The sequence below is a fragment of the Helobdella robusta genome, assembly GCF_000326865.2.
Source record: "Helobdella robusta unplaced genomic scaffold HELROscaffold_26, whole genome shotgun sequence".
Taxonomy (NCBI): domain Eukaryota; kingdom Metazoa; phylum Annelida; class Clitellata; order Rhynchobdellida; family Glossiphoniidae; genus Helobdella; species Helobdella robusta.
Window position 1 is genome coordinate 2,342,233 of NW_008704349.1, and position 22,500 is coordinate 2,364,732.

The 22,500-nt window shown below is 33.4% G+C and overlaps 4 protein-coding genes across 4 annotated transcripts; 1 reads left to right on the forward strand and 3 right to left on the reverse strand.

Moving 5' to 3' along the window:
* Window positions 1–1,265: 1,265 nt before the first annotated feature.
* HELRODRAFT_173514 (hypothetical protein) lies at window positions 1,266–3,004 on the reverse strand (the record flags this gene model as incomplete). The annotated part of the gene is made up of 5 exons (XM_009020121.1): window positions 1,266–1,445; window positions 1,535–1,654; window positions 1,978–2,103; window positions 2,227–2,474; window positions 2,938–3,004. 5 exons carry the CDS (start codon window positions 3,002–3,004, stop codon window positions 1,266–1,268), a joined length of 741 nt encoding a protein of 246 aa, XP_009018369.1.
* A 908-nt stretch (window positions 3,005–3,912) lies between these two features.
* HELRODRAFT_191968 (hypothetical protein) lies at window positions 3,913–12,104 on the forward strand (the record flags this gene model as incomplete). The annotated part of the gene is made up of 21 exons (XM_009020122.1): window positions 3,913–4,279; window positions 4,418–4,596; window positions 4,730–4,979; window positions 5,194–5,327; window positions 5,495–5,633; window positions 5,822–6,037; window positions 6,534–6,652; window positions 6,827–6,978; window positions 7,207–7,261; window positions 7,477–7,605; window positions 7,803–8,018; window positions 8,210–8,308; window positions 8,535–8,787; window positions 9,102–9,326; window positions 9,430–9,629; window positions 10,041–10,280; window positions 10,432–10,545; window positions 10,852–10,893; window positions 11,299–11,367; window positions 11,484–11,576; window positions 11,805–12,104. The coding sequence occupies 21 exons, from the start codon at window positions 3,913–3,915 to the stop codon at window positions 11,853–11,855; spliced, it is 3,342 nt and encodes a 1,113-aa protein (XP_009018370.1). The 3' UTR covers window positions 11,856–12,104.
* Window positions 12,105–14,403: 2,299 nt separating this feature from the next.
* Window positions 14,404–15,196, reverse strand: HELRODRAFT_173516 (hypothetical protein; the record flags this gene model as incomplete). The annotated part of the gene is made up of 2 exons (XM_009020123.1): window positions 14,404–14,997; window positions 15,083–15,196. The coding sequence occupies 2 exons, from the start codon at window positions 15,194–15,196 to the stop codon at window positions 14,404–14,406; spliced, it is 708 nt and encodes a 235-aa protein (XP_009018371.1).
* A 1,296-nt stretch (window positions 15,197–16,492) lies between these two features.
* Window positions 16,493–20,950, reverse strand: HELRODRAFT_173517 (hypothetical protein; the record flags this gene model as incomplete). The annotated part of the gene is made up of 9 exons (XM_009020124.1): window positions 16,493–16,546; window positions 16,805–16,882; window positions 17,023–17,199; window positions 17,340–17,618; window positions 17,806–17,920; window positions 18,227–18,437; window positions 18,797–19,002; window positions 19,362–20,401; window positions 20,771–20,950. 9 exons carry the CDS (start codon window positions 20,948–20,950, stop codon window positions 16,493–16,495), a joined length of 2,340 nt encoding a protein of 779 aa, XP_009018372.1.
* Window positions 20,951–22,500: the final 1,550 nt, after the last annotated feature.

Consider the following 22,500-nt stretch of genomic DNA (forward strand, 5'->3'; position numbering starts at 1 on the left):
CCATGGTGGAAGAAACTGAAGTGAACAGGGCTCTGGCACCGCAAGTTGAAGGAAGGATATTCATTGTTGATGATGCAGTTAGTGCTACCGGATGGATGTGGATGTCTAATAAACATTCTGCTGCTTTGGTTGACTGTCTTCATAGACGTTACCTTCGTCACTTTTGTCTGATGCTCTATAATTTGCATTCAATTTTCGTAAATAACATTTTCAATTCCAACTTTTTGAAAAAATGTTTTTCATGATTCGATTGAGTTTTTGAGAATTCTTCAGCATTCAGTTCGATCTTGTTTTTTTTTCAGAATCGCGAGAAGTTGAACGATCTTTATCTTGCCTCTAAACATCACCTCCATGACTCGGCAATCATTGAAGAAGAACAATAAGAAATTAAAGAGATTAATTAGTTAATTAACTAATTAGGTATCAATTAATTAATTTGTTAATTCATTAATCAATTTATCACGCCATGTTTTTAATTTCGTTATTCGCTCCGCGGTGGTTGGTCTGGACCTGCATTTTTTTTACCTTTTGTTAAAAATCATTTCTTATTGTCATCTTAGTTATCAACCTCACATTTAAATTTCCCTTTAACTTATTCACCCATTTCTCACTTTTGTTTCGTAAAACTTCTTAACCGTTGAATAACTCAACTTAACTCGAATTTATGATCGAAAATCTTTACTTACAAATATTCTTATTTATTTTTATACGTTTTGTACGGACCTTCATTTCACAAAGCAATTTAAGAACGGAACATTTTACAGAATTAATGTCATTTCGTTTAAAATTTAATGTCATCTGCCATATATTCATTAATGACTTGTTACATTTCGCATATTATTTACACGATAAAAAGTTCATTTTAATATATAAATTTTCTAGTTTTTTTCTCCATATTTATGTACGGCAACATAGTTTTATTTTTAGAGTTTGAGTGTATTTTTGAAATGAAATAAAGATGTGTGTTTTTTTCTGTGCAGTTTTCCTTACAAAGAGTGATTTCGTTTTTGTTTAATATTTCCCATTTGAATATAATCATGTTCGAAAGTTTTAAGCGCTTTTTATTTAAAATATCTCTATCAAATCTATTTATAATTCATGAAATTTAGATTCTTTAGTATCTATTTATTATCTTTTTTATTAATTTTCATTGAAAGAATTCAAATTCGAATCATTGAAGATCCTGTCTAAAAATTTTTCAACGCATTTCGAAGTTAGACTGCCGATCACTTCTTCCTCCTCTCATCTAAAAAAAATATCAACTTTTATTTCTTGGTATCTGCTGGCTTTTTGGCGCCATCATCAATCTGCTTAGCTGCATTGTTTCCATTTTCCCTAAAATTAGGGAACGACTCCCAAGGGCTGGTGTAGTCGAAGTTTCTCCATTCTTGGATCATCTCAATCGGCTCAACCACAACTCTCTTGGCCTCGTCATCGTAACGTACCTATTCGAACGAGAAATTAATTATAATTGATTATTAATGTTACTATAATAATATTATAATAAAATGTTATGTTATTATTAAGAACATACCTCAACGTATCCAACCAATGGGAAATCCTTCCTGAAAGGGTGTCCTTCGAAACCGTAGTCTGTCAATATGCGTCTGAGATCTGGATGGTTTTGGAAGTAAACCCCGTACATGTCCCAGATCTTGAAATTTAATATTTTTTAAATATAAATAATTTTTAAATAATTATAAAAAGAAAACTTTAATATTTTTAATAAATATTGACTTTATTTAATGATTTAATAGGATTAGTAGTAAACTGGCAATAAAATAAATTGAATTAATTTTGATTTTTATGTAGAAAATGTCAGAATATTGGGTTATTTTTGAAACAAAGCTATGGAAAAGTGCTACATTAATGAGTTATTTTATTCATATTTTTAAAAAAATTGAAAAAAGAAATGACAAAAAAATATACAAAACTGATGGACAATTAAAAATAACAGAATAATTTAACGCTGCTAACTTCTCTCTCATACCAATTGGCACCGGCAAATAGGGGAGTTATTGATGGCACAGGTGTCAGTTCATCTGTGTAGGTTCTCACCCTAACTCTTTGATTGTAACGAAGGGAGAGAAAGTTGTAGACTATCTGTAAGGTTGGGGTTGGATGGTTTTTAATCAATCAATCATTTAGTCAATCAAACATTTAGCCAATCAACTAACCAATCAGTCAGTCAATCACTAATGATATATATCAAAAATGTAAAACAACCTCAAATCTGTTCTTCCTAGTTGGAAAATCCACTCCACAGATGTCAGCTAGGCTAGTGAATTCAGCATTGGTGTGGTCCCTCAGGAAGGTGACGACAGGTATGATGCCCTCTGGATGTATGAAGACCTCCAACTCAGAACCATGTACCACCTGAACGTGCTGGATGAACCTGGGGAGGCAGTCACACATGTACTTGCCATATTCTACCAATGTCTGCTGCACTGCTGGTAGCTTTGATTTTACAGTAGCTAGAAGATAAGTGGTGTTTAATAAAAGAGAATTATTTATCATATGGAAATTAGTGAAAAAAATTTTTTTCACCATAACTGAAGATAAAGATATATTATTGAAATCTAAAATCAGTAATAAAATAATGTACATGAAACATATTTTAACAAATTTTAATTAGAGATAAGTTACTTTTTCAATTATTAAAAAATATTTAAAATAAACTGAGATACAAACACAATGATTTGGTGGTGTCAGTCGTTTGCAAGCGACAAACTGTGGCTGCCAGAGGGACAACACGTCCTTTTTGAATCAAAATTGAATAAATTTAATTTCAAATGTATATATAGCTATAATTATAACTATAATTATCTCTCAACTCAACTCAAGTCTTAACTTCTTACTTAACTTTTAAACTTAAGCAATCCTGTTGTTTTTAATGAATTAGAGGGAAAATTAGAAAAAGAATTAGTAAAAATTTACCATTTTTTGTCGCATTAAAAAGCGCTGCAAACGATCGTCCGCATAATTTTCCAAACTTGGAAGCCATTTAATTTAAAAAAATTTTAATTTTATTTATAAACAAATTAAAATACTTAAACTCTTCTCGTCTGAATCCGCTTTTAACAGACAAAGAATTTCATAGGACAAGATTTTTAAATATTGATTAGATCCCTTGATGAAAAAAACTCTAATAAATGATTCGAACTATATTAAAAAATTTTTCGACATTTCTTTAATAATTAAAATATAGCAAAACTGATGCTGAAGATGTTTATTAAAACGCTAAATTTATTAATTTTACAATTTTTTAATTATTTTATTTTCATAAAATTTTCATAAAACAAAATTTGAGGTGTGTTTTAATCAATTTAATTTAAATTTTAAACGTTATCGTCGTGGCCGTTCTTTACATGCTCTTAATTCTACAGTACATAATATAATACCTACACATATTAGCATTTTGTTTAAAATATTGATAATTTATCGGCTCAAATATTTCACTTTTTATTTTCTATTAAATTTAATTACTTAGTTAATTAATATTATTAAAGTTTTATTCAACATTTATTGGAGTTCTAACACTTGAGGTTTGTTAATGAAAGTGGAAGAATTTTTTGGAATTTTTTTTCATGTTGGCACCACTTCGACGTGTCATCAATTAATTTTTTGGAATTCATTTAAAATTCTGCTTAAACTTTAAATAAATTTTAAATAAACTTTTTACTTGAAATTTCTTTTTTTGTCGCGTTAGCGATTTTCTTTCATATTCAGTTTCAATTATTTTTGAAATAAAACTTTCCTGGTAAGTGTGTGTACATGCTACATATTATTAAGAATTAAGTTATAAGTCTGCAAGTTGTTAGTAAGTAAAATAAAGTTTTATTTTAATTAACATTAAATTATTAACATAAAAAAAGGAAACCTTTTCAGCAGAAGTTCATAGAGAAAAGAAAGATGACGAACCAGCTGGCCAGCGACACCAATTGGAATGTAGCTATCATGATTTTTGTCTGTTTCTTCAGCTTTGCCCTGCTACTCCTCATCTACATGCTCTACAAATACTACATGGATGAGACCCCATACCAAAAAACTTCCCTAGTAGAAGACGTTTCCAAGTTAGGGACAGCTGGGGATAAGAAAGGAGTGAAGAAGGCTAAGGGTACAGTTAGACAGAGGGTTGTTCAAAAATCCTCGCCCTCATCTGCTGAGAAAGTGTCTGCTAAGTCGGGTGAGGATTTTCAGGATGGAAGTTTGTTGTCTTCTAAGGTTGCAACTGTGGCATCTGCATCACCATCTTCTGGTGGCAAAAATAAGAAACAAGGTTAGGGTTATGATGTTTGCTATGTAGTTTTTCTAATCATTCATCTGTTACTTATTAAATTGTATTTCTGCTTCATGTAAAATCATACAAATTAACTTTAATGTGATATTTTCATTGGTAATTTATATTTCATTCTAGAAAAATCTGCCGAGGCAGCTTTGAAAACAAAGAAGGGGGCCAATGATGATGTAGTGAAAGAGACCAAGCAACAACAACCATCTCCAAAACAACAACAACCATCTCCAAAACGACAGGCTAAGCAGAAACCAGTGAAGCAAGCACAAAGCTCAAAACAGGATGTAGTTGCTGATGAGGAGGTTGATGTTGATCATGTTTTTGGATATCATATATAAATAAATAGTCACTTTCTTGATTTAAACCATTATTCAAAGAGAGAGTATATAACTTGAAACTTCATTAAAAACTAGTCTGCTTCATTTCCCCTTCCAGATCATTGCCTCAACAGCTACTATTACAGCATCTGCTCCAGCTGCTACCAGCAGCAACAACGCAACTGCAGAAGGAAAGCAACAGCAGAATAAAGAAGCTACCACAGCAGCAACTGCTATAGCAACTACTGCAGTTGTTGTAGCAACTACAGCAGCTGGGGTGGCAACAGCATTTGCTGCTTCTGGGCAGTCAGAACCACAGGAGACACAAAAGAAAAAGAAGACAAAGAAGGCTGTTGAGATACCCTCTGGTCAGTAAGCAAGATGATAATGAGACGATAGTGAATAAATTTGAATATGAATGAAGATTTTAAATGTACTTGAATTTTTGAGTGTATACAAATTATACGTGTGTGTTTGTGTCTGTGTGTGTGTTTGCTTCTATGTATCTGTATGTGTTTGAATGTGTCTGTGTGTACGTGTGATAATTTATTAACTAATCAACTTTTTATCTTTGTATATTAGGAGGAAATTTTGAGACATACAGCGGGCAGAAGATCAAATCAGAGGCTCCACCCAGTTCCATACAGCTCGTTAGCAATGCGAATATTAATGAGTTCATGGAGGAGGAGCCAGCTGTGATTGTCACCAGGGAGAAGGTTTGAGATTGAGAGATTTGATTGGTTGTTGCAATTTTTTTATTACTAGACTTATTTAATTAATTACTTATTCGTCACTGTTGACTTGATTTCAAATGAATTCGTGCTATTGTGAAACTTGCATAAAAGTCAGAATTAAATTGAGCTAAGTGACTCCTCTTCTCTAGCCACTCAAGCAACCTGCTATCCAGCAACAGTCGACAAGCGTCGCTGCTGAAAATGACGTCATTGGCGGAGGAGGATTTGTTGGGGCAGGAAAGAAGAAGGGCAAAGGAAAAGGTGTAGCCATGCTGGATGATTCTGAAGGTGCATCTTTTTCATGTGTCGTCATCATCAATGTGTTTATTGTATGGCTATTCTGTTGAATTTGTCGTTGCTTAATATTGTTATAATATCTGTTGCTATCTTTATCATCAACATCATAATTTTTTTCATTTCGTCATTTTCTCTCATTTTTTGCTTCCACCATAACCTCCATCCATTCATTCAAACAGTTCCTTTTGAAGCTCCCATCATCCAGCAAGAATCAAAGCAGCAGAAATCATCTCCTGACTCTCTGCATCAGCAACATCAGCAGCTGCCGGCTATCAATGATCACCATCATCACCATCTCCAGAATAAGCAGCAGCAACAGCAACTACAAGAACTGCAGCAGCAGAAGGGAGCAATGAAGAAGCTGATTGAAGAGAAGGAAGATATCATAAAGAGAGGTCTCTTAATAACTTAATCATAATCCTTAATTTTCTATAAACGTACATTAAAACACTTGTACATATTATTGACTTGTGTGAATATGTATGCCTGTACAAAAAAATGCTTGCACTTTTCATGCTTCAAATCATCTTATGTAAAATACCTACATTGGCTAATGTACACTTACATGCTCACTTGTAAACAAAGTTATCATGTGTACGTGCGTATATAATGTCTATGTGCGTATATAAAAATATATACACACAAACATACACAGATACATGCATGCATAAATATATGTTTAACTTAGATGATAAAAATCCGGCTCAAATCTGATTTTTAAAATATTGACGTCTCGGTTTCGTTTTTGTCTTGAATTTTTTGTCTCGTCCTTGTTGGTCTCGAGACATGTTCTGTGAAAGTCTCGTTTCGGTCTCGTCTTGAGCTTTCAGTCTTTGTCTTGTCTTTAAAATATACTCACTATCTTGTCACAACCCTGGCCGTCGTCATCAGATCAGAACCAGTTGAAGGTACTGAACGACAGCATCTTACAGATGAAGAGGGAGCTGGCCAACTACCACGCCAGGGCTTCAGACATGGAGAATACCATCAGAATTTCTGCTAAGAAACACGTATGTATGATAATCTTATCATTACTGATACCGCTACTACTAACACTACTACTACCACCACTACTACTATTATTGCTGCTACTACTAATACACTACTACTCCCACTACTACTCCCACTACTACTACTTACTGCTGCTACTTACTACTACTATTACTACTACTACTGCAACGCAGGCAGAAGAGAAGCAGACGCTGGTGAACAGCTTGCACCAGTCCGACCAGCAGAACAAGCAAGCAATACAACAGCTGCAGCAGGAGCTGGCTGCTTCCAAAACCATCGTGACGTCATTGGCCGAGGAGAATGCCGGTCTTAAAGACGAGATGAGGTACTTTTTATTGATATATAAGAGGATTAAAAAGAAGCGGTTGATTACATGATTGATAGTTTTGAGTTGGTGTTGTTGATCCAGTTGGTTTGTCGATTTGTAGATTGAATAACTGTAGTTGGCTGGTTAATTGATTGATTGATTAGTTAGTTCTTTGGCTGGCTAGTTGATCTTTTGATTAGTTTCATAAGTCATCATGGATGCATTTCATTTTCGCCATCTTCACAGTCGTCCAAACAAAGCAGCTCAGTTCGTCGAGGAACTTGCTCAAAAGGCAAACCAGGTATGCGGCAAAATGATAATGGTGATGATGAGGATGATAACAACATTTTTAATGATGATATTTAGCATGATATTTTGTTTCCCTGTTTCAGTTTTATTATTTTCATAAGGATTTCTCATACGTATCTCAGAGAAGTTTTTTCAAATAAATTTCGACTTCATTCATTTTGTATGAGGGCTAAATTTTTTTTCCTACACTTGGCCCTCTGCCTGCAGGTAGAGCTCTTGAATGCCTCCCTACGGAACACCCAGATCGCCCTCGATGGAGCCGAGAAGGACAACAAGAGCTTGAAGATGAAGTTGAAGCAAGTCGAAGATCAGACACACATGATGGAGGCTAAGCAGGTTGGTTTGTTGGTTGATTGCTTGGTTGGTTGATTAGCTGGTTGGCTAGTTGGTTGGTTCATTGGATTGGCAAGAAATTGCATATTTGGCTGATTTTATTGATATATCACTTATCTGTCCATTTATTTATTATCACTTATTTCTAATATCGAATCCACTCCTTCATCCACTCACTCTTAATCACTTCGTCATCTCAGAATGAAGCAAACAGCACCATTGGTCAGCTAGAAAAGGCCTGCTTTGACTACAAACAGCAACATCAGCAGCTGCAGCAGCAGTTACAGCAGCTGCAGCAGCAACATCAGCAACTGCAACAGCAACAGCAGCAACAACTGCAACAGCAGCAGCAACAAATGCAACAACAGCAACATCATCATGCTAAAATTGATGAGGAACGTGGGAAAATGATATCTGTGAGTTAGGTTTTCACACAGATAGCAATCGTTTTCAATGAACATGTTTATTTATATGTGTGTGTATGTATATGCATGTGTGTGTGTGTGTGTGTGTGTACATGTATGTGTACATTTGTATGTGTGTGTTGGCATGATATATTCAATCCCTTGCCAGTCTAATAAAGTGATTGATTGATTGAAAATTACAGCAACTTGAGCATGAAAACGACAGTTTCCTCTTAACAATTGAAGCTTTGAAGAAGGAAGCAAAGGAACGGGAGAAAGTGCTCACTTCAACTTCATCTTCTGTTAGTCTTTCTTTCATTTTTCATATAATCATTCTCTCTCTCTCTCTCTCTCTTTCTTTCACATATTTCACTATTTTTATCACTCTTTCTCTCACTCTCTCTCATTATATTCCTTTTTTCATGTTTTCTTTCTCTCTCTCTCTTTCTCTCTCCCTCTCTCTCTATTTCTTTCTCTTTCTCTACATGCAATAATGCTCCATGCACCCATTCATTCACTTTGCTGCAGCCAATCAGAAGACAGCAGCAAGACCGCCAGCAGCAGTTTGACCAGCTGATCGAGCAGAGAGATCAAGGTCAGCAGTGGGAGCAGCAACATCATCATCATCATCAGGAGGAGGAAGAGGTCCAGCAGCAGCAGCAGCAAAATGGCATGCTGGAATCTGATTATGTGAATGCCCTGAAGGCGAGTGTCAGTGAGTTGGAAAAGGAAATTGGCGAGATGAAAGTTAAGCTGGAAGTTAAAGATAAGAAGAATGAAGTCAGTTGTATTGTAACTTTGTGATGTTTTAGATTTTATTGCGGTTGTTGTTGTTGTTGCTGCTGTTGCAATTGTTTGTGCTATTATTGTTGTTTTGTTGCTCTAGGTAGTTGGTGTAATGATTGATGGTCTTACTTTAGTGTGATAGATGTCTAGTTAATAATGATAATGACACATTTCCATCATCATTACAGTCGTTCATCGTCATTTTGTCGTCATCATCATAATCGTCACCACCATCATCTTTTGATAATAATCAACGTTATCATAATTTATATCCTCGCTATCATCATCGCCATCTTCATCATCATCAGCATCTACGCCAGAAAAACTGGAAAGCCATGGATGTCATAGCTGACTTGGAAAAACGTCTCGAGAGTTTGATGAAGGAAAACGAAACGCTCACTCGGAAATCCCAGCAGCTTATAATTACCCCGACCTTGACCTCCTCGACATCATCAGAGGTCAAGAGTTCAGTTGGCAGGAAGGGCGACCTTGTACTTACTGGATCGAAGTTCCAGAAATCTAAAAATAGAACAGGTGTGTGTTGGCTCGTTGGAGATGATGAATGGGATGACAATTCTTTTCTGGTTAACAGCATTAATATTATCATCATCATTTTTCTCATCATTATCATCACCAGGTTCCAGTGATGACGTCGACGATGACGACGGCAGCGGTGACGTCACGCCCGGCATTGAAAACGTCAAGGAGCACATCGTCGTCACTAAAACACTCAAGATCCGCTCGGGGGGGCACATTGATGGCGATGAGGAAGATGGGGGCAGTGGTAAGTTGTCGGCCATTATGCAGCAGCTGGAGGAGCAGAAAATGAAAAATGACGTGAGTGACGATGATGACAATGATGATGTCACTGATGACAATGATGATGTCACTGATGACAACGATGATGTCACTGGTGACGTAAGTGGGGATAGCTCCTTTTAATAGGAATTTTTTTAGACCGTAAAGTTTACTAATTAATTGAATAAATGAACGAATGGATGAATAAATGAACTAACGAATGAAACTTACATTGTATCGAACAAAGTAATAAGAACGGCGAACATAAAGGAAGAAACAAACAAACAAGCAAACAACTATACACAATGAAATGTAAACTACGGTGATGCTTATTGAACTGTTGTTACTAAATGGAAAGAATTGATCAATATATATATTTGGATCTTACGTAAATGCGAAATTTATGCTTTGAAATTTTTTTGCATTTAAACAAAGTTTCACAATCTGTAGGACCTGCGCAAGAAAAATTGGAATATCGTGGTCCTATTAAACGAAGCTGAAAAGAAAATCCAGCAACTTCACCAACAGCAACAAGATCTACAGCAGCAGATGCAACAAATGGCTGCTGAAACGTCGAGTTTTTCGTCGTCGCCATCACCGTTATCGCCAACGCGTCGGGGTGGCGAGTGTGGTAGCGTCGCTAGCGGCTCTTCTGCCTCGCATAGGAGAGAGTATACTGTAGTCAACAAGGTGGATGTTCTCTGAAATTGAAAAATTTAATTAGTTTATTATCATCTGCACTGTTCGTTTAGAGATAGATAGATGGATAGATGATAGATGGACGAATGAGTGGATGGATGAAAGGATGGATGGATGGACTGATAGATATTTCACAAATTAGGTCAAAGAGTCATGTCAGTGGGACATGAGTCAGCTGGTCGAGGACCTAGACTCCAAGGTGTCTGAACTCCACATACTACAGGCTCTGCTTTCGGAAAATGAAAGCGCCCGTGAAGTTAGTAGCCGTAGTAATAGTAGTTGTTATAGTAGTTGAAGTAGTAATAGTAGTAGTAGTGGTGTTGTAGTAGTAGTATTCAATGTTTTATTAGTAGTAGTAGCAGTAGTAGTAGTTGAAGTAGTAGTAGTAGTAGTGGTGTTATTGTAGTAGTAGTATTCGATGTTTCAATAGTAGTAGTAGCAGTAGTAGTATTTTTTTGATTGGTTATTGTATAATAGGAGTAGTGGTAGTAGTAGTAGTAGTTATATAGTAATAATCGTATATATATATATATAACACTAATATTAATGATAACAATCCTAGGTTCTTAAACAAGAAAATGAAGAGCTTAAATTAAAACTGTCGGTGAGTTTGTTTGTTTGTCTGCATGTATGTTTGCATATGTGTATGTTTGTATCTGTGAAAGTTTGTATCTGTATGTCTGTATCTGTGAATGTTTGTATATGTGTATGTTGTATCTGTGAATGTTGTTTGTATATGTGTATGTTGTATCTGTGAATGTTTGTAATAGTGTATGTTGTATCTGTGAATGTTTGTAATAGTGTATGTTGTATCTGTGAATGTTGTTTTTATATGTGTATGTTTGTATCTGTGAATGTTTGTATATGTGTATGTTTTACCTGTGATTGTTTGTATATGTGTATGTTTGTGTCTGTGAATGTTTGTATCTGTGTATGTATGTAGGTAGGTAGGTGTCCTAGGATTGTATTATTCATTTATTGATGTATGTATATTGTGTTTATGCGACAGAAATCAGCTGACGCCAGTTACGTCATGGAAGAGAAAGTGAATAACTACAGATCAGCTGTTCTCAAGACGGTTAGCATTGGTCGAACTGGTCAGTTGACTGATTGATTGATTGGCTGGTTGATTGATTGAGTGATTGATTGGTTGACTGGTTGATTGATTGATTGATTGATTGACTGGTTGGCCAGGAGAACACCTTGAAACAGTTGGAAACCAGCGTATCGGAGGAGGAAATTAAGTGGAAGAATAGAATTGAAGAGCTGGAAGGACAAGTGGCCATGGTGATATTATGATTATATTATTATTATTATCGTTATTATTATTGTTATTCTTTTAGATCTACCTCAGAGGTTATGAGTTAAATGCTTTATAATTTTAATAATTATACTTATTTAATTGACTGTAACTTGTAGTTATTTATATCTTTTTTTTCAAGTTTCAGCTAAATTTCTGCCAATTAGTTAATCTAATCTATAATTTATGTTAATTTATTCATACTTTTCACGCAGCTTCAGCAGCAGCTGCAACATCCTCCTCCTCATCGTCATCATCAAGAATGATGGTGATGATGATGGCGATGACGACAACGACGATGACGTGGTAGTGATGGCGATGGGAGAAGTCGAGATGGTATCGGAAGGATTTATCATAAACATGATTCCACGACTTTCACTAGAATTATTATTATTTTATTATTATTATTTTATTATCATTATTATTATTATTACCACTACTACTATTACCATCGTTATTATGTATGTGATGTCATTAATGTCACTAATTAATGCTACTGCAATTGATTTTAACTAATGCTTTTAAAGGTTCTCTTTAATTAATTAATTATTTGATTGATCATTTGGTCGATATGTATTTTTTTTTAATTTGTTTATTAATAAGAATATACATTTATTATAGTTTAATTATTATGGTTATAATTATTGTGATAATTATTTTGGTTATTTGGGGTCCATGATATTAGTTTACATTGCAGAATGTTTAATCATCTAACCTCATTTGTACATACATACATACATACATCGTACATACAAACATACGTATAAAGAAGCAAGCAAGCAAATAAACATAGACACATACTTGCCCAAATTTTTTGTTTCGTTGGATGTGATGTAATGGCTTAGTTGAGAATACTATTAATCTAAAACGTTCTTTAATTTTTTCTCTAAAATTCTTTATTCGTTTGTACTCTTATTTCTTCACTCTATCTTATTCTTTTTCTCTTTTACCTTCCTCTTTCTCTTTTGGGAGCGTTGCAGATCGAATAATTGTATATTCTCAACTTATAACAGTCAGTCAATCAATCAATCGATATATAATATATATATATATATATAGCTTACTCATATATGTTTATATATTTCTTATGTAGTGATTTGATTGATTGATTGACTGATTTGGAATGTACATTATATAATAAGTGAGGAGATAAATATAAGTTTAGGTATGTGTATCTATATTTGTTTGTTTGTTTGCGTACATTTACACACACACACAAATAAAACATACAAAGACACGTACACACACGCACTGCTCTTTTTTCATGTTTTTGAATTAGAATCGTCTGAAAGATTTATACACACACATACATATTTATATGTATATATATATATATTCATATTTTTGTTTTAAAAAAATACCATGTCACTATTAACTGAACCAATGATAATCTCACGTCTTTTATAATTATAATAATAACAATATAGCTATTATTGTTGTTGTTTTATTATTATTATTTCTACTTATTATTATTGTTTGTTTTATTATTATAATTAATTTAGCCAGCCAGATTTATTTGTGAAATTAATTTTTATTCATTCCAATATAGACTAATTAACTACTTAATTGTCATCTCTGATTTTCATTATTTATCTTTGCTATCAATAATTACATATTATTATTATTAATAATATGTATATAAATATATATATATGTATGTGTGTGTTTGTGTATAATGTAGGTGAATGTTTAATTCACCATCATCACACATAATTGTCATTTTGTTATCTATCTCTACCTGTGCAATACACATAAACACACGTATCTGCAATACACATATAAAACGCTTGAACACGCACACACAAACACACAGATATATCTATAAACAAATACATTGGATATACACAACACAAACATATCGACGAGCAGATATTGACTAATACAAAGACACACACACACACATAATTATATACATACATATATATATATATGTTGGAAGGAGACCATACTGTATACAGTATTGTATAAATTCTACCGAATTTTTGGCATTAATAAATTGATTAATGACAACAATTCAGTAGAATTCATACAATACTCTCTCTCTCTCTCTCTATATATATATATATATACATACATACACATGTTCTTTATCACAGTGAAATAGTTCTCTCTTTTCCATATTTTCAAATTTAGAGGAAGTAAAAAAATGTCTGCTATTACATGTAATATTTGTTAATTTTATTATCATTATTTGCTTCTATTATCATTATTATTGTTATTATTATGTGCGTATCAATTTATAATCTGTTTTTAACATTTTATTGTTACTATTATTATGACAATAAGAATACCTTTACGTTTATTATTATTCCTATTTTATTATTATTATTATTATTATTGTTATTATCATTATTATTAATTATTGTATGTTTGGGTGGATGTTTCAATAGTTTGTTGTTATAAAAGTTTACTCACATTTAATAAATGAATTAACATAATTAATGTTTGAGATTTTTTTTTACGAGAAATTTTTTCAAACGGCTTCACTCACACAGAGTATTTAAAAAAGGGAATTAATTAGGATAATAAAACATAATAATAATAATTTAATAAATTCAGTTATTTACAGGCATGAACCAAAATTGAAATAACCAATGATGTAAGGATATCTTGACCATCGTTGTGCTATATAGCATCAATTTCTCACAATATATAGCTCTGTTTTTGATGTAATCATTCGATCCCATCCTCACATTACATATGGCAACAATAGGATCATCGTAGTTAGCAAATGTAATTATGACGTCAACATCAGCACATGAAACAATGCAGTCATCACTATATCAACATCCTGACATCTGATGGTGAAATTGATCATTTATCCTCATTTTCGACCTCTCCAGCTTCACCATCATGAATGCCATCGTCTTCGGCATTCAGATCAGACGTGTCTGCATTTTCAGTAAGCAGCACATAATCCCTTTTACTAAATCCAAACTTCAGGACATCTTTCTCAAACAATTCCACGTATCGCCTGGCTTCGATACGGGCACTGTTAACATAAGTTCCATTAGCAGATCCAAGATCGATTATGTAAGGTTTGACACGAGAGCTTTTTGAACCATCAGGTTTTATGTATGGCTGTAGTTTGTATTGCAAAACTGCGTGTTGCTTTGAACAGCTGGGGTGGTCCACGGGTATGTCTGCTACCCGTCTGTCTCTGCCTAATAGGTACGCAGATTGCCTGTGTAGATGCATTACGGGGAGTGCTTCCTCGCCTTTGAATGGGTAGAAGCGCCATCTTTTTTTTGGCCTTCGTGCCTCTGGAGGCTCGTTGTATTTGATGACTACTCCTCTGAATGTGTTTGTGTCTTCCGTCAACTTTCCTGACGTCTCAAAGTTCGGTTTTTCTGGTGGTTTTGAGTCAACCATGCTATTTTTAGTCGAGTTTTCTTGTTTAATTCTTTTCTGCATGGGAATAAATTTATTATTTTAAAATCATGATTGGCATGAATGAATTAAATTCTAAAATTTTGAAAAAATTTCATATTACCCCCCATGGTTGTGTTAAATCTTGTGACTCTTGTCTAATTCTTTTCTGCCCATGAGTCCTCCTGTGACTGTGATGATGGTCCCTATGTTCACGATGTCTTGAACGGGAAGACATCACTAATTGTAATTTAATAGTTTTTTAATATTAATTAGTTATTAGTTTATTACTTATTAGTAAGTAATCAGTGTTGTTTGTTGCTGATAGATTTGTTGTTGCTGGAGAAATATAGTTACAGAAATCAAAAAATGCCTTGATATTTCAAAGATTGAGATGAAATTTGAGACAAAAGGCGTTTCAATCAATTTCAATCAACTAATCACTAATTGATGACTAATCCCAGAACAAATAAATGACGTTAAGTCGTAAATATAATTATAAAAGTTAATTTTATTAATTTGAATAAAAAATAAAGTTGAAATGAAAGTAAAATGAAATTTGAGACAAAAGGCGTTTCAATCAATTTCAATCAACTAATCACTAATTGATGACTAATCCCAGAACAAATAAATGACGTTAAGTCGTAAATATAATTATAAAAGTTAATTTTATTAATTTGAATAAAAAATAAAGTTGGATTTATAAATTTTTCATACTAACTAGTGTGTGTAACGAGTTAAACATAACTAGAATATATTCTGTTTAATAAACGGAGTTAAACAATACGGCCATGACACTACCACAGACAAATAAACTAGTTGTAAAATAAAGTTCAAACCATAGATAGAAAATGTTTATATTCAGAATACGCATAATACAATGTAACACATTGTAATACATTATACAATGTAATACATTGTAATGAATAATACAATGTAACACATTTAATACATAATACAATGTAACACATTGTAATACATTTAATACATAATACAATGTAATACATTGTAATAAACTATACAATATAATACATGGTAATATTTGTATTACATTGTATTATGATATTAACATTCTATTACTTTGTATACATACAATCATATATTTTATACATAAATTGTATAGATTGTATACTATGTAATACAATTATAATTCGTGAAGTTACGTTAGTAAAAAAAACATCACTGACGTACGTTACAATTACATCACAATAGCCTTCCAACGAGCAAAAAAATTCCATTTAAGCACAAGTTTGAATAATTGGCTCTTATATTATTTTATATTTATAAAGTAATAATCAATAAGAGTATTAAAAATAAAAATAGCTAAAAAATGTTTGAGCAAAAACTATCAAAGATGCAAAAGGTATGTTTGCGCCCCTGGGTGGATTCGAACCACCAACCTTTCGGTTAACAGCCGAACGCGCTAACCGGTTGCGCCACAAGGGCACGTTGCAAGTGTTTCTTATTTAAATGTTTCACTGAAATGTTCATATTATGCATTTTGAAGGTTTATTCGTGGAAAATTTCTATGGAATCAGTTGATCTTATCTTCTGTTTCGGAGTTCAGTTTTATTACTTTCTCTAAAAACTGTAAGGATGGGGTAGATTTTATTATTTTAATCAATAATTTTGACTGAGTTTCCGATTTGCTCACTATAGCTATAACCGTTATAGTATAACAACCTCACGTCATACATGTCAGAACAATAGGTACGAAGCTACGGATCATTTCTCATCAATAAAATTATTTAAAATGAGTACTTTAATCGAAAAATATTAAATTACGAAATACTACGATAGTTCATACAAATAAAAATAAAAAAAAGAACTCGAGTAAAGAAGGTACCTGCGGTTTCCTTTTATAATTCTTCTCGGCGAACTCCAGAAACAATTTGGTCCCGTGCATTTGTGCCAGCTCCCTATCCTGCTCAAGTAGACAATTTTTTTCGATAATTTTCGATAACCAACAAAAAAAGAATGTTGTAGAAACATGTACAGAAGACTTTAGCAACAAATTACGAAATAATTATAAATACAAATAGATACGAAGATGAATTAACTTACCAAATCGTCATCTTTTTGGACTGCCTCCGTTTTTCCATTGTCTCTAGAAGCACTTTTTGGAGAAACAAGTGGCTTGTTGTAGGGAATTTTTTTCCAAGTTTTCGGATCCAGGTACCATGCTCCGAATCTATACCTCTTCTTCGTTTGCTTTCTTATCAAACTTTTATTTATAAGATCCTATAAAATAAAGGTTTGTGGAAGAGTTTTTCTCAACAATATCCACTTCCCATAAATAGCAAAAACCAGTTTGTTATTGCTGTATTTAGCAAGAAACTTTCGTCAAATCGTCGATAATATCAACGAGAAAAATTACTGACAATCAAATGTTGAAACCATACTTCTAGATTAGCGTTGTCATGTGATTTTTCTTCAGTTTGTAGTTCGGTGGCGTCTGGCCCGCCCGTCAACCTCCTCAACTCCAGTGGGATTCCCTCCATGTCGATGAATTTTATCGGGACGGAGAGGGTAGGTTTCGTATCTAAACCGTTATTGAAGTATCCAGCTACTGTTTCCTCGTTGATGATGTCATTGTCATCCAAAGAAAGTGTAGCCAGATACTCGCAGAATTCTTTGGTCACCGTTCCGTCGTTCACATTCTTTGGGAATATATTACAAAATTACATACACACAAATACTACACACAATTATTTACACAAAAACACCTACACACAAATACCTATACACAAAAACATAAGAATATAATAATTATATAAACAACAACAATAATAATAAGCAACAACAATAATAATTATTATAACGTAATGAATATGAAAATTATATAACCGTGTTCATTGTGATGTATTTCGTCTTGGAGTAGCGAGATAGGTTCTTTGTCTTTTTCTCGAGTTCATCGTATTTGAAGATGGCCTTGAATGGGTTCAGTGTTTCAGTGGGCAGTCTTTAAATTTTGGAGAAATTTTTCATTAAAATATAAATTTTATTTGAAATTATCATCGCCACTACCATTATTGTTATTTATATTATTATTCATATTATTATAATTATTTTGTCGTTGTTAGTAGTAGAACTGAATGGCTTATGTGAAAGTTATATAGACACAAATTATTTTATTTAATTTTAATTTTAAATGCTGACAATTTATGTTAAGGGTGTCTTATTCACTTTTTACAGTTGTCTTTTTGAAATAATAATAATGATATTATTCGCATTAGTGATCCCATAATGATATCATAATTGTCATCACCCTTTCTGAAGTTTATAAAGCAGTTCCTTAGCTCTGTCGACGTCATCATTCCCTCTTCTCATCATCATCCTCTCTTCCTCTTCCTCTTCCTGTCCATAGTTTGCAGGATTGAACTTGAATCCCTGACTGAAGTCATCCAGTCGTTCCGGATCGTAGAAATTTTCCTCGTCAACTGCCTTCCTCATTTCAGGATCCAGGATCTCCATCACGTCTTCGAATATCTGTGTGTGTGTATGTGTGTGTATGTGTGTGTTTGTGCGTGTGTACGTGTGTGCGTGTAATATTGTTGTGTGTACGTATGTTTGATATCTATGTTTATTTCTGCTTATACCGGTATATTTTTGCATCTGCACGTGTGAGTGTTTTTATGTTTGTACCAACAATTTAAGTGACAACAATGACATTGGAGACAACAACACGCACAGACAGACAAACGCACACACTCACAAACAAACAAACAGACAGACAAACACACATTATATGGTATATACTCTTCTAGATGCGGGAAAAGCGCCAACGGATGCAACTTCAGTTGCTCCTCTATTTCATTGATGAACATCCCCTTCCAACCAGAAGCAGTATGTGAATTGCAGACGTTGTGCTTGTTTTTGTAGAAGTTCGTAAGCGAACCGAAGTCATACCGGTTCAAACCCTTTTGTCCGACGCCACCACTACCGCCACCGATAGGAACTTGTGGCGCTGAGGCGGTTGTAGTGGCTGGGCTTGCCGTTGCTTGAATCAGGTATGATGCTCCCACCGAATCGTGGTTATATTGGCTGTTTAAGTTGTCGGTGTTTAGTGAAGATATGTTTTCAATTAAATTTTAATTTAAATCAATTTTAATCATACCATTATTATTGATATCATCGTCATCATTTTCATCGTCGTCATCATCATTTTATTACCGTCACCACTTTTCACTCACTAATTCTGTCATCATTTTTACTCAGGCTAACATCATTGAATAACTAACTACACTATTCTCTCTGTGACACTGGTGACTACAATCGTCACGATCTTTGCCATCATAATTCGTATTATTGTTATTATTATTTTTATTATTGTTATTATTATTATTCTTATTATTCTTATTATTATTCTTATTATTGCTATTATTATTATTATTATTTCGTACCCTAACAGTTTATTTTGGGATAATTTTCTGGACTGAGTCTTCTGGGTTGATCTGGCTTCATCATCAGCCAGGTGGAATTTCACAACACTCATTGAAAATGGTCTATTTTTGATGTTGTTGTTGTTGTTTTTGATGTTGTTGTTGTTGTTGTTTTTGATGTTGTTGTTGATGTTGTTGTTGTTGTTGTTTTTGATGTTGTTGATGATGTTGATGTTGTTGTGGTTGTTGTTGTTGTTTTTGCATCTATTTTTAAACTCGCTTCCAGTGTTTTTGTTGTTATTGATTATTTTGTCGATGTTTGTAGTATTGCAGCCACTGTTGCTGTTGCTGCTGCTGTTAATATTGTCGTTGTGGCTGTTGTTGTCTTTTTTGTTGCTGTCAACTTTCCTTTCATCATGCTCATCATCATTTTCTTTATGATCGCCATCATAAAATACCCCATCATCACCATCATTTTCACCATCGTCAACATCGTTGTACTTTTTACCTGCCTCATCATTCTCAATGTTATTGTTATTACTATTATTATTATTGTTATTATTATTATTATTGTTATTATTATTATTATTGTTGTTGTTGTTGTTATTATTGCTTAGACTATTATTTTTTACAAACGAAAATATACTCTCTCTTTTCACCTCCTTATCTCTCTTCTCTTCTTCGTAGTAATCTCTCATCACGTTCAGATGGGGCAAAATTGTGAGTGTAGACTTCTTTCTGCGGAGGCCCCAGACCTGGGAGGGGGTCTCGGGCCGACCGCTGACGTACTTTGAGTCAATTTTTGGGAGTTTATCCAGAAATTGGTTGCTCGTTGCGCCTATAGGCGAGACATTTTTAGCAGTTCCATCCTCGTCGTGAAATTCGAATTTTTTTTGTCGGTTTTTCAAAAAATTTTCATGCGAAATTCTCGCGTTCAGGTCAGAGTAGGAAAGATTCTGGAGAGTGGACAATTTTTTTTGGGAAATTTTTTCGATTTGTTGGTTGAGGTAATTCAAATCTTTCACCTGGTTGATGGATTCCTCATCAGTTGTCGGGTATTTCTGATAATGAATGAATGAATGAATGAATGAATGAATGAATGAACGAACGAACGAACGAACGAACGAACAAACGAATGAATGAATGAATAAATGACGGCTGGAAGGCTGACTGCTTGTATAGATGAATGAATGGACTGATGGAAAGATTGCTGGATGATCAAATGAATAGATGAATGAATGATAGAATTGATAGATGCATGAATGGATGAATGAATGAATGAATGAGTGGATGAATAGATGAATGAATAGTTAAATTGATAGATGGATGAACGGATAGATGAAAGGACGAAAAGATAGATGAATGATCTGAAATATTTATAAAAAAATTTAATTTGAAAAATTTAAAAATTAAAAAAAAATTGCACTAACTCTATCAATCTCTTTGATAAACATTTCCACCCTATTACACAACTCTTTCCCCGTCTCGATACTACACGCATCATCATCAGCACCATCAATTTTCTCATCATAATCATCATCACCATCAACTCTATCACTCGTTCTAACATTTTTCTTGATACTGTCTTTAACATTTCGCAGTTTCATCATTATGCTTGAACTAGCTAGATTCAATTTAACTAGTCAATCTCCACTCAGAACAAAATTATCTTTTTCAACGTATTTTATCATAGATAAAAACCAAAACTTTTTTAATAATTATTAGTTACAATAATAATAACAACAATTGTTATTAATAATAATAATTATTCAAATAGTTTGAATGTAATTGAAGCTTAACTTTCGATAATAAACTTTAAAAAAGTAAATCAAGAAATGATATATGTGTATGTTTTTGTTTTCTTCGTCGCCACGGAAACTAATACAGCGTTATGTTAGTTTGTGTATGTACATGTGTGTGTGTGTGTGTGTTTGATTGTGCGTATGTGTGTGTGTGCGTATACAAGCATGTATGCATACAGATCATATATATGGATCCAAATAAATCCTTCAAACTATTATTATTATTAAGAACGTTTGTTAGGCTTTTTTCAAATCTTCTCAAAATCATAAAGTATCCAGAGAAAATAAATAAGCTTTCAATTCTTATCGAAACATTGCAAGGGAGAGTAAGTATTGTGGCAGACTATTCCAAATCATCGATCCTACACTAGGAAAATTTCTTGATCCTAAATTACAATTTAGCGAAAGGAACTTTCAACAGATCTAAATCATCTGAACGCAATCCTAGTCGATGCATTGAATATCCCTCTGAACAATTTTATCTTGAAGGTATTTTGGAGCCAGGCCATTCCTGCATTTAAACTACCACAGCTACAACAGCAATTCTGAATACAACTCTCTTCTTAACTGATAGCCAATGCAGTTCACGCAAAATTGGAGTAACATGTTCATACTTTGATGTTCTCATTACATTCTTTGCAGCTCAACTCTGTATTGACTGCAGCTGACTAGTCACATTATTTGCAGTGTCCCATAACAAAACATTGCAATAATCCAACTTTGAATGTACGAACGCATGTACTAGACTTTGTAAGATGTCTTTATTTAATGATTTCCAAACAAACCTTAATGCAAGCATATGATGATAGCATTCATTCCCTTGCAAGTGATCCAACGCGGTTTTACACCTGTAGATTAATGTCCAAAATCACTCCAAGATTGCGTACAGATGTTAAAAGATGGTTCCATCGCAAGAGGACAGCTTTTCAAGAAAGCTTTAAAGCATCATTACTTCAACATTGTTCATCACAGAAAGCGCTTCTGAGGTCTTTTCAAGAGAGGCGCTAGACAAATTTTGATACTGATACTGATAGATTATGTGTCTGTGTTTGTACGTGTGTGTGTGTGTTTGTACGCGTATGTGTGTATCTTTAAATTTAATATGAAACAAACAAAAAATCGAATTGGTTTTTAAGCAAATTTTTTTTTCTCAAGATTAACAATTTTTTTTATAACATAACCTACGATATTATTATTAATTTTTTCAGTTTTTTATAAATACGGTTGACAACCAAAAAACGAAATAGAACAAAAAGATGAAGGAATGGTTTGGCTTCTTTAACAATTTAACAGTGTTAAATTAAACAAAATCAATTAATTAAAAATATATTTATTCAAGTTAATTCAGTTAAATAATA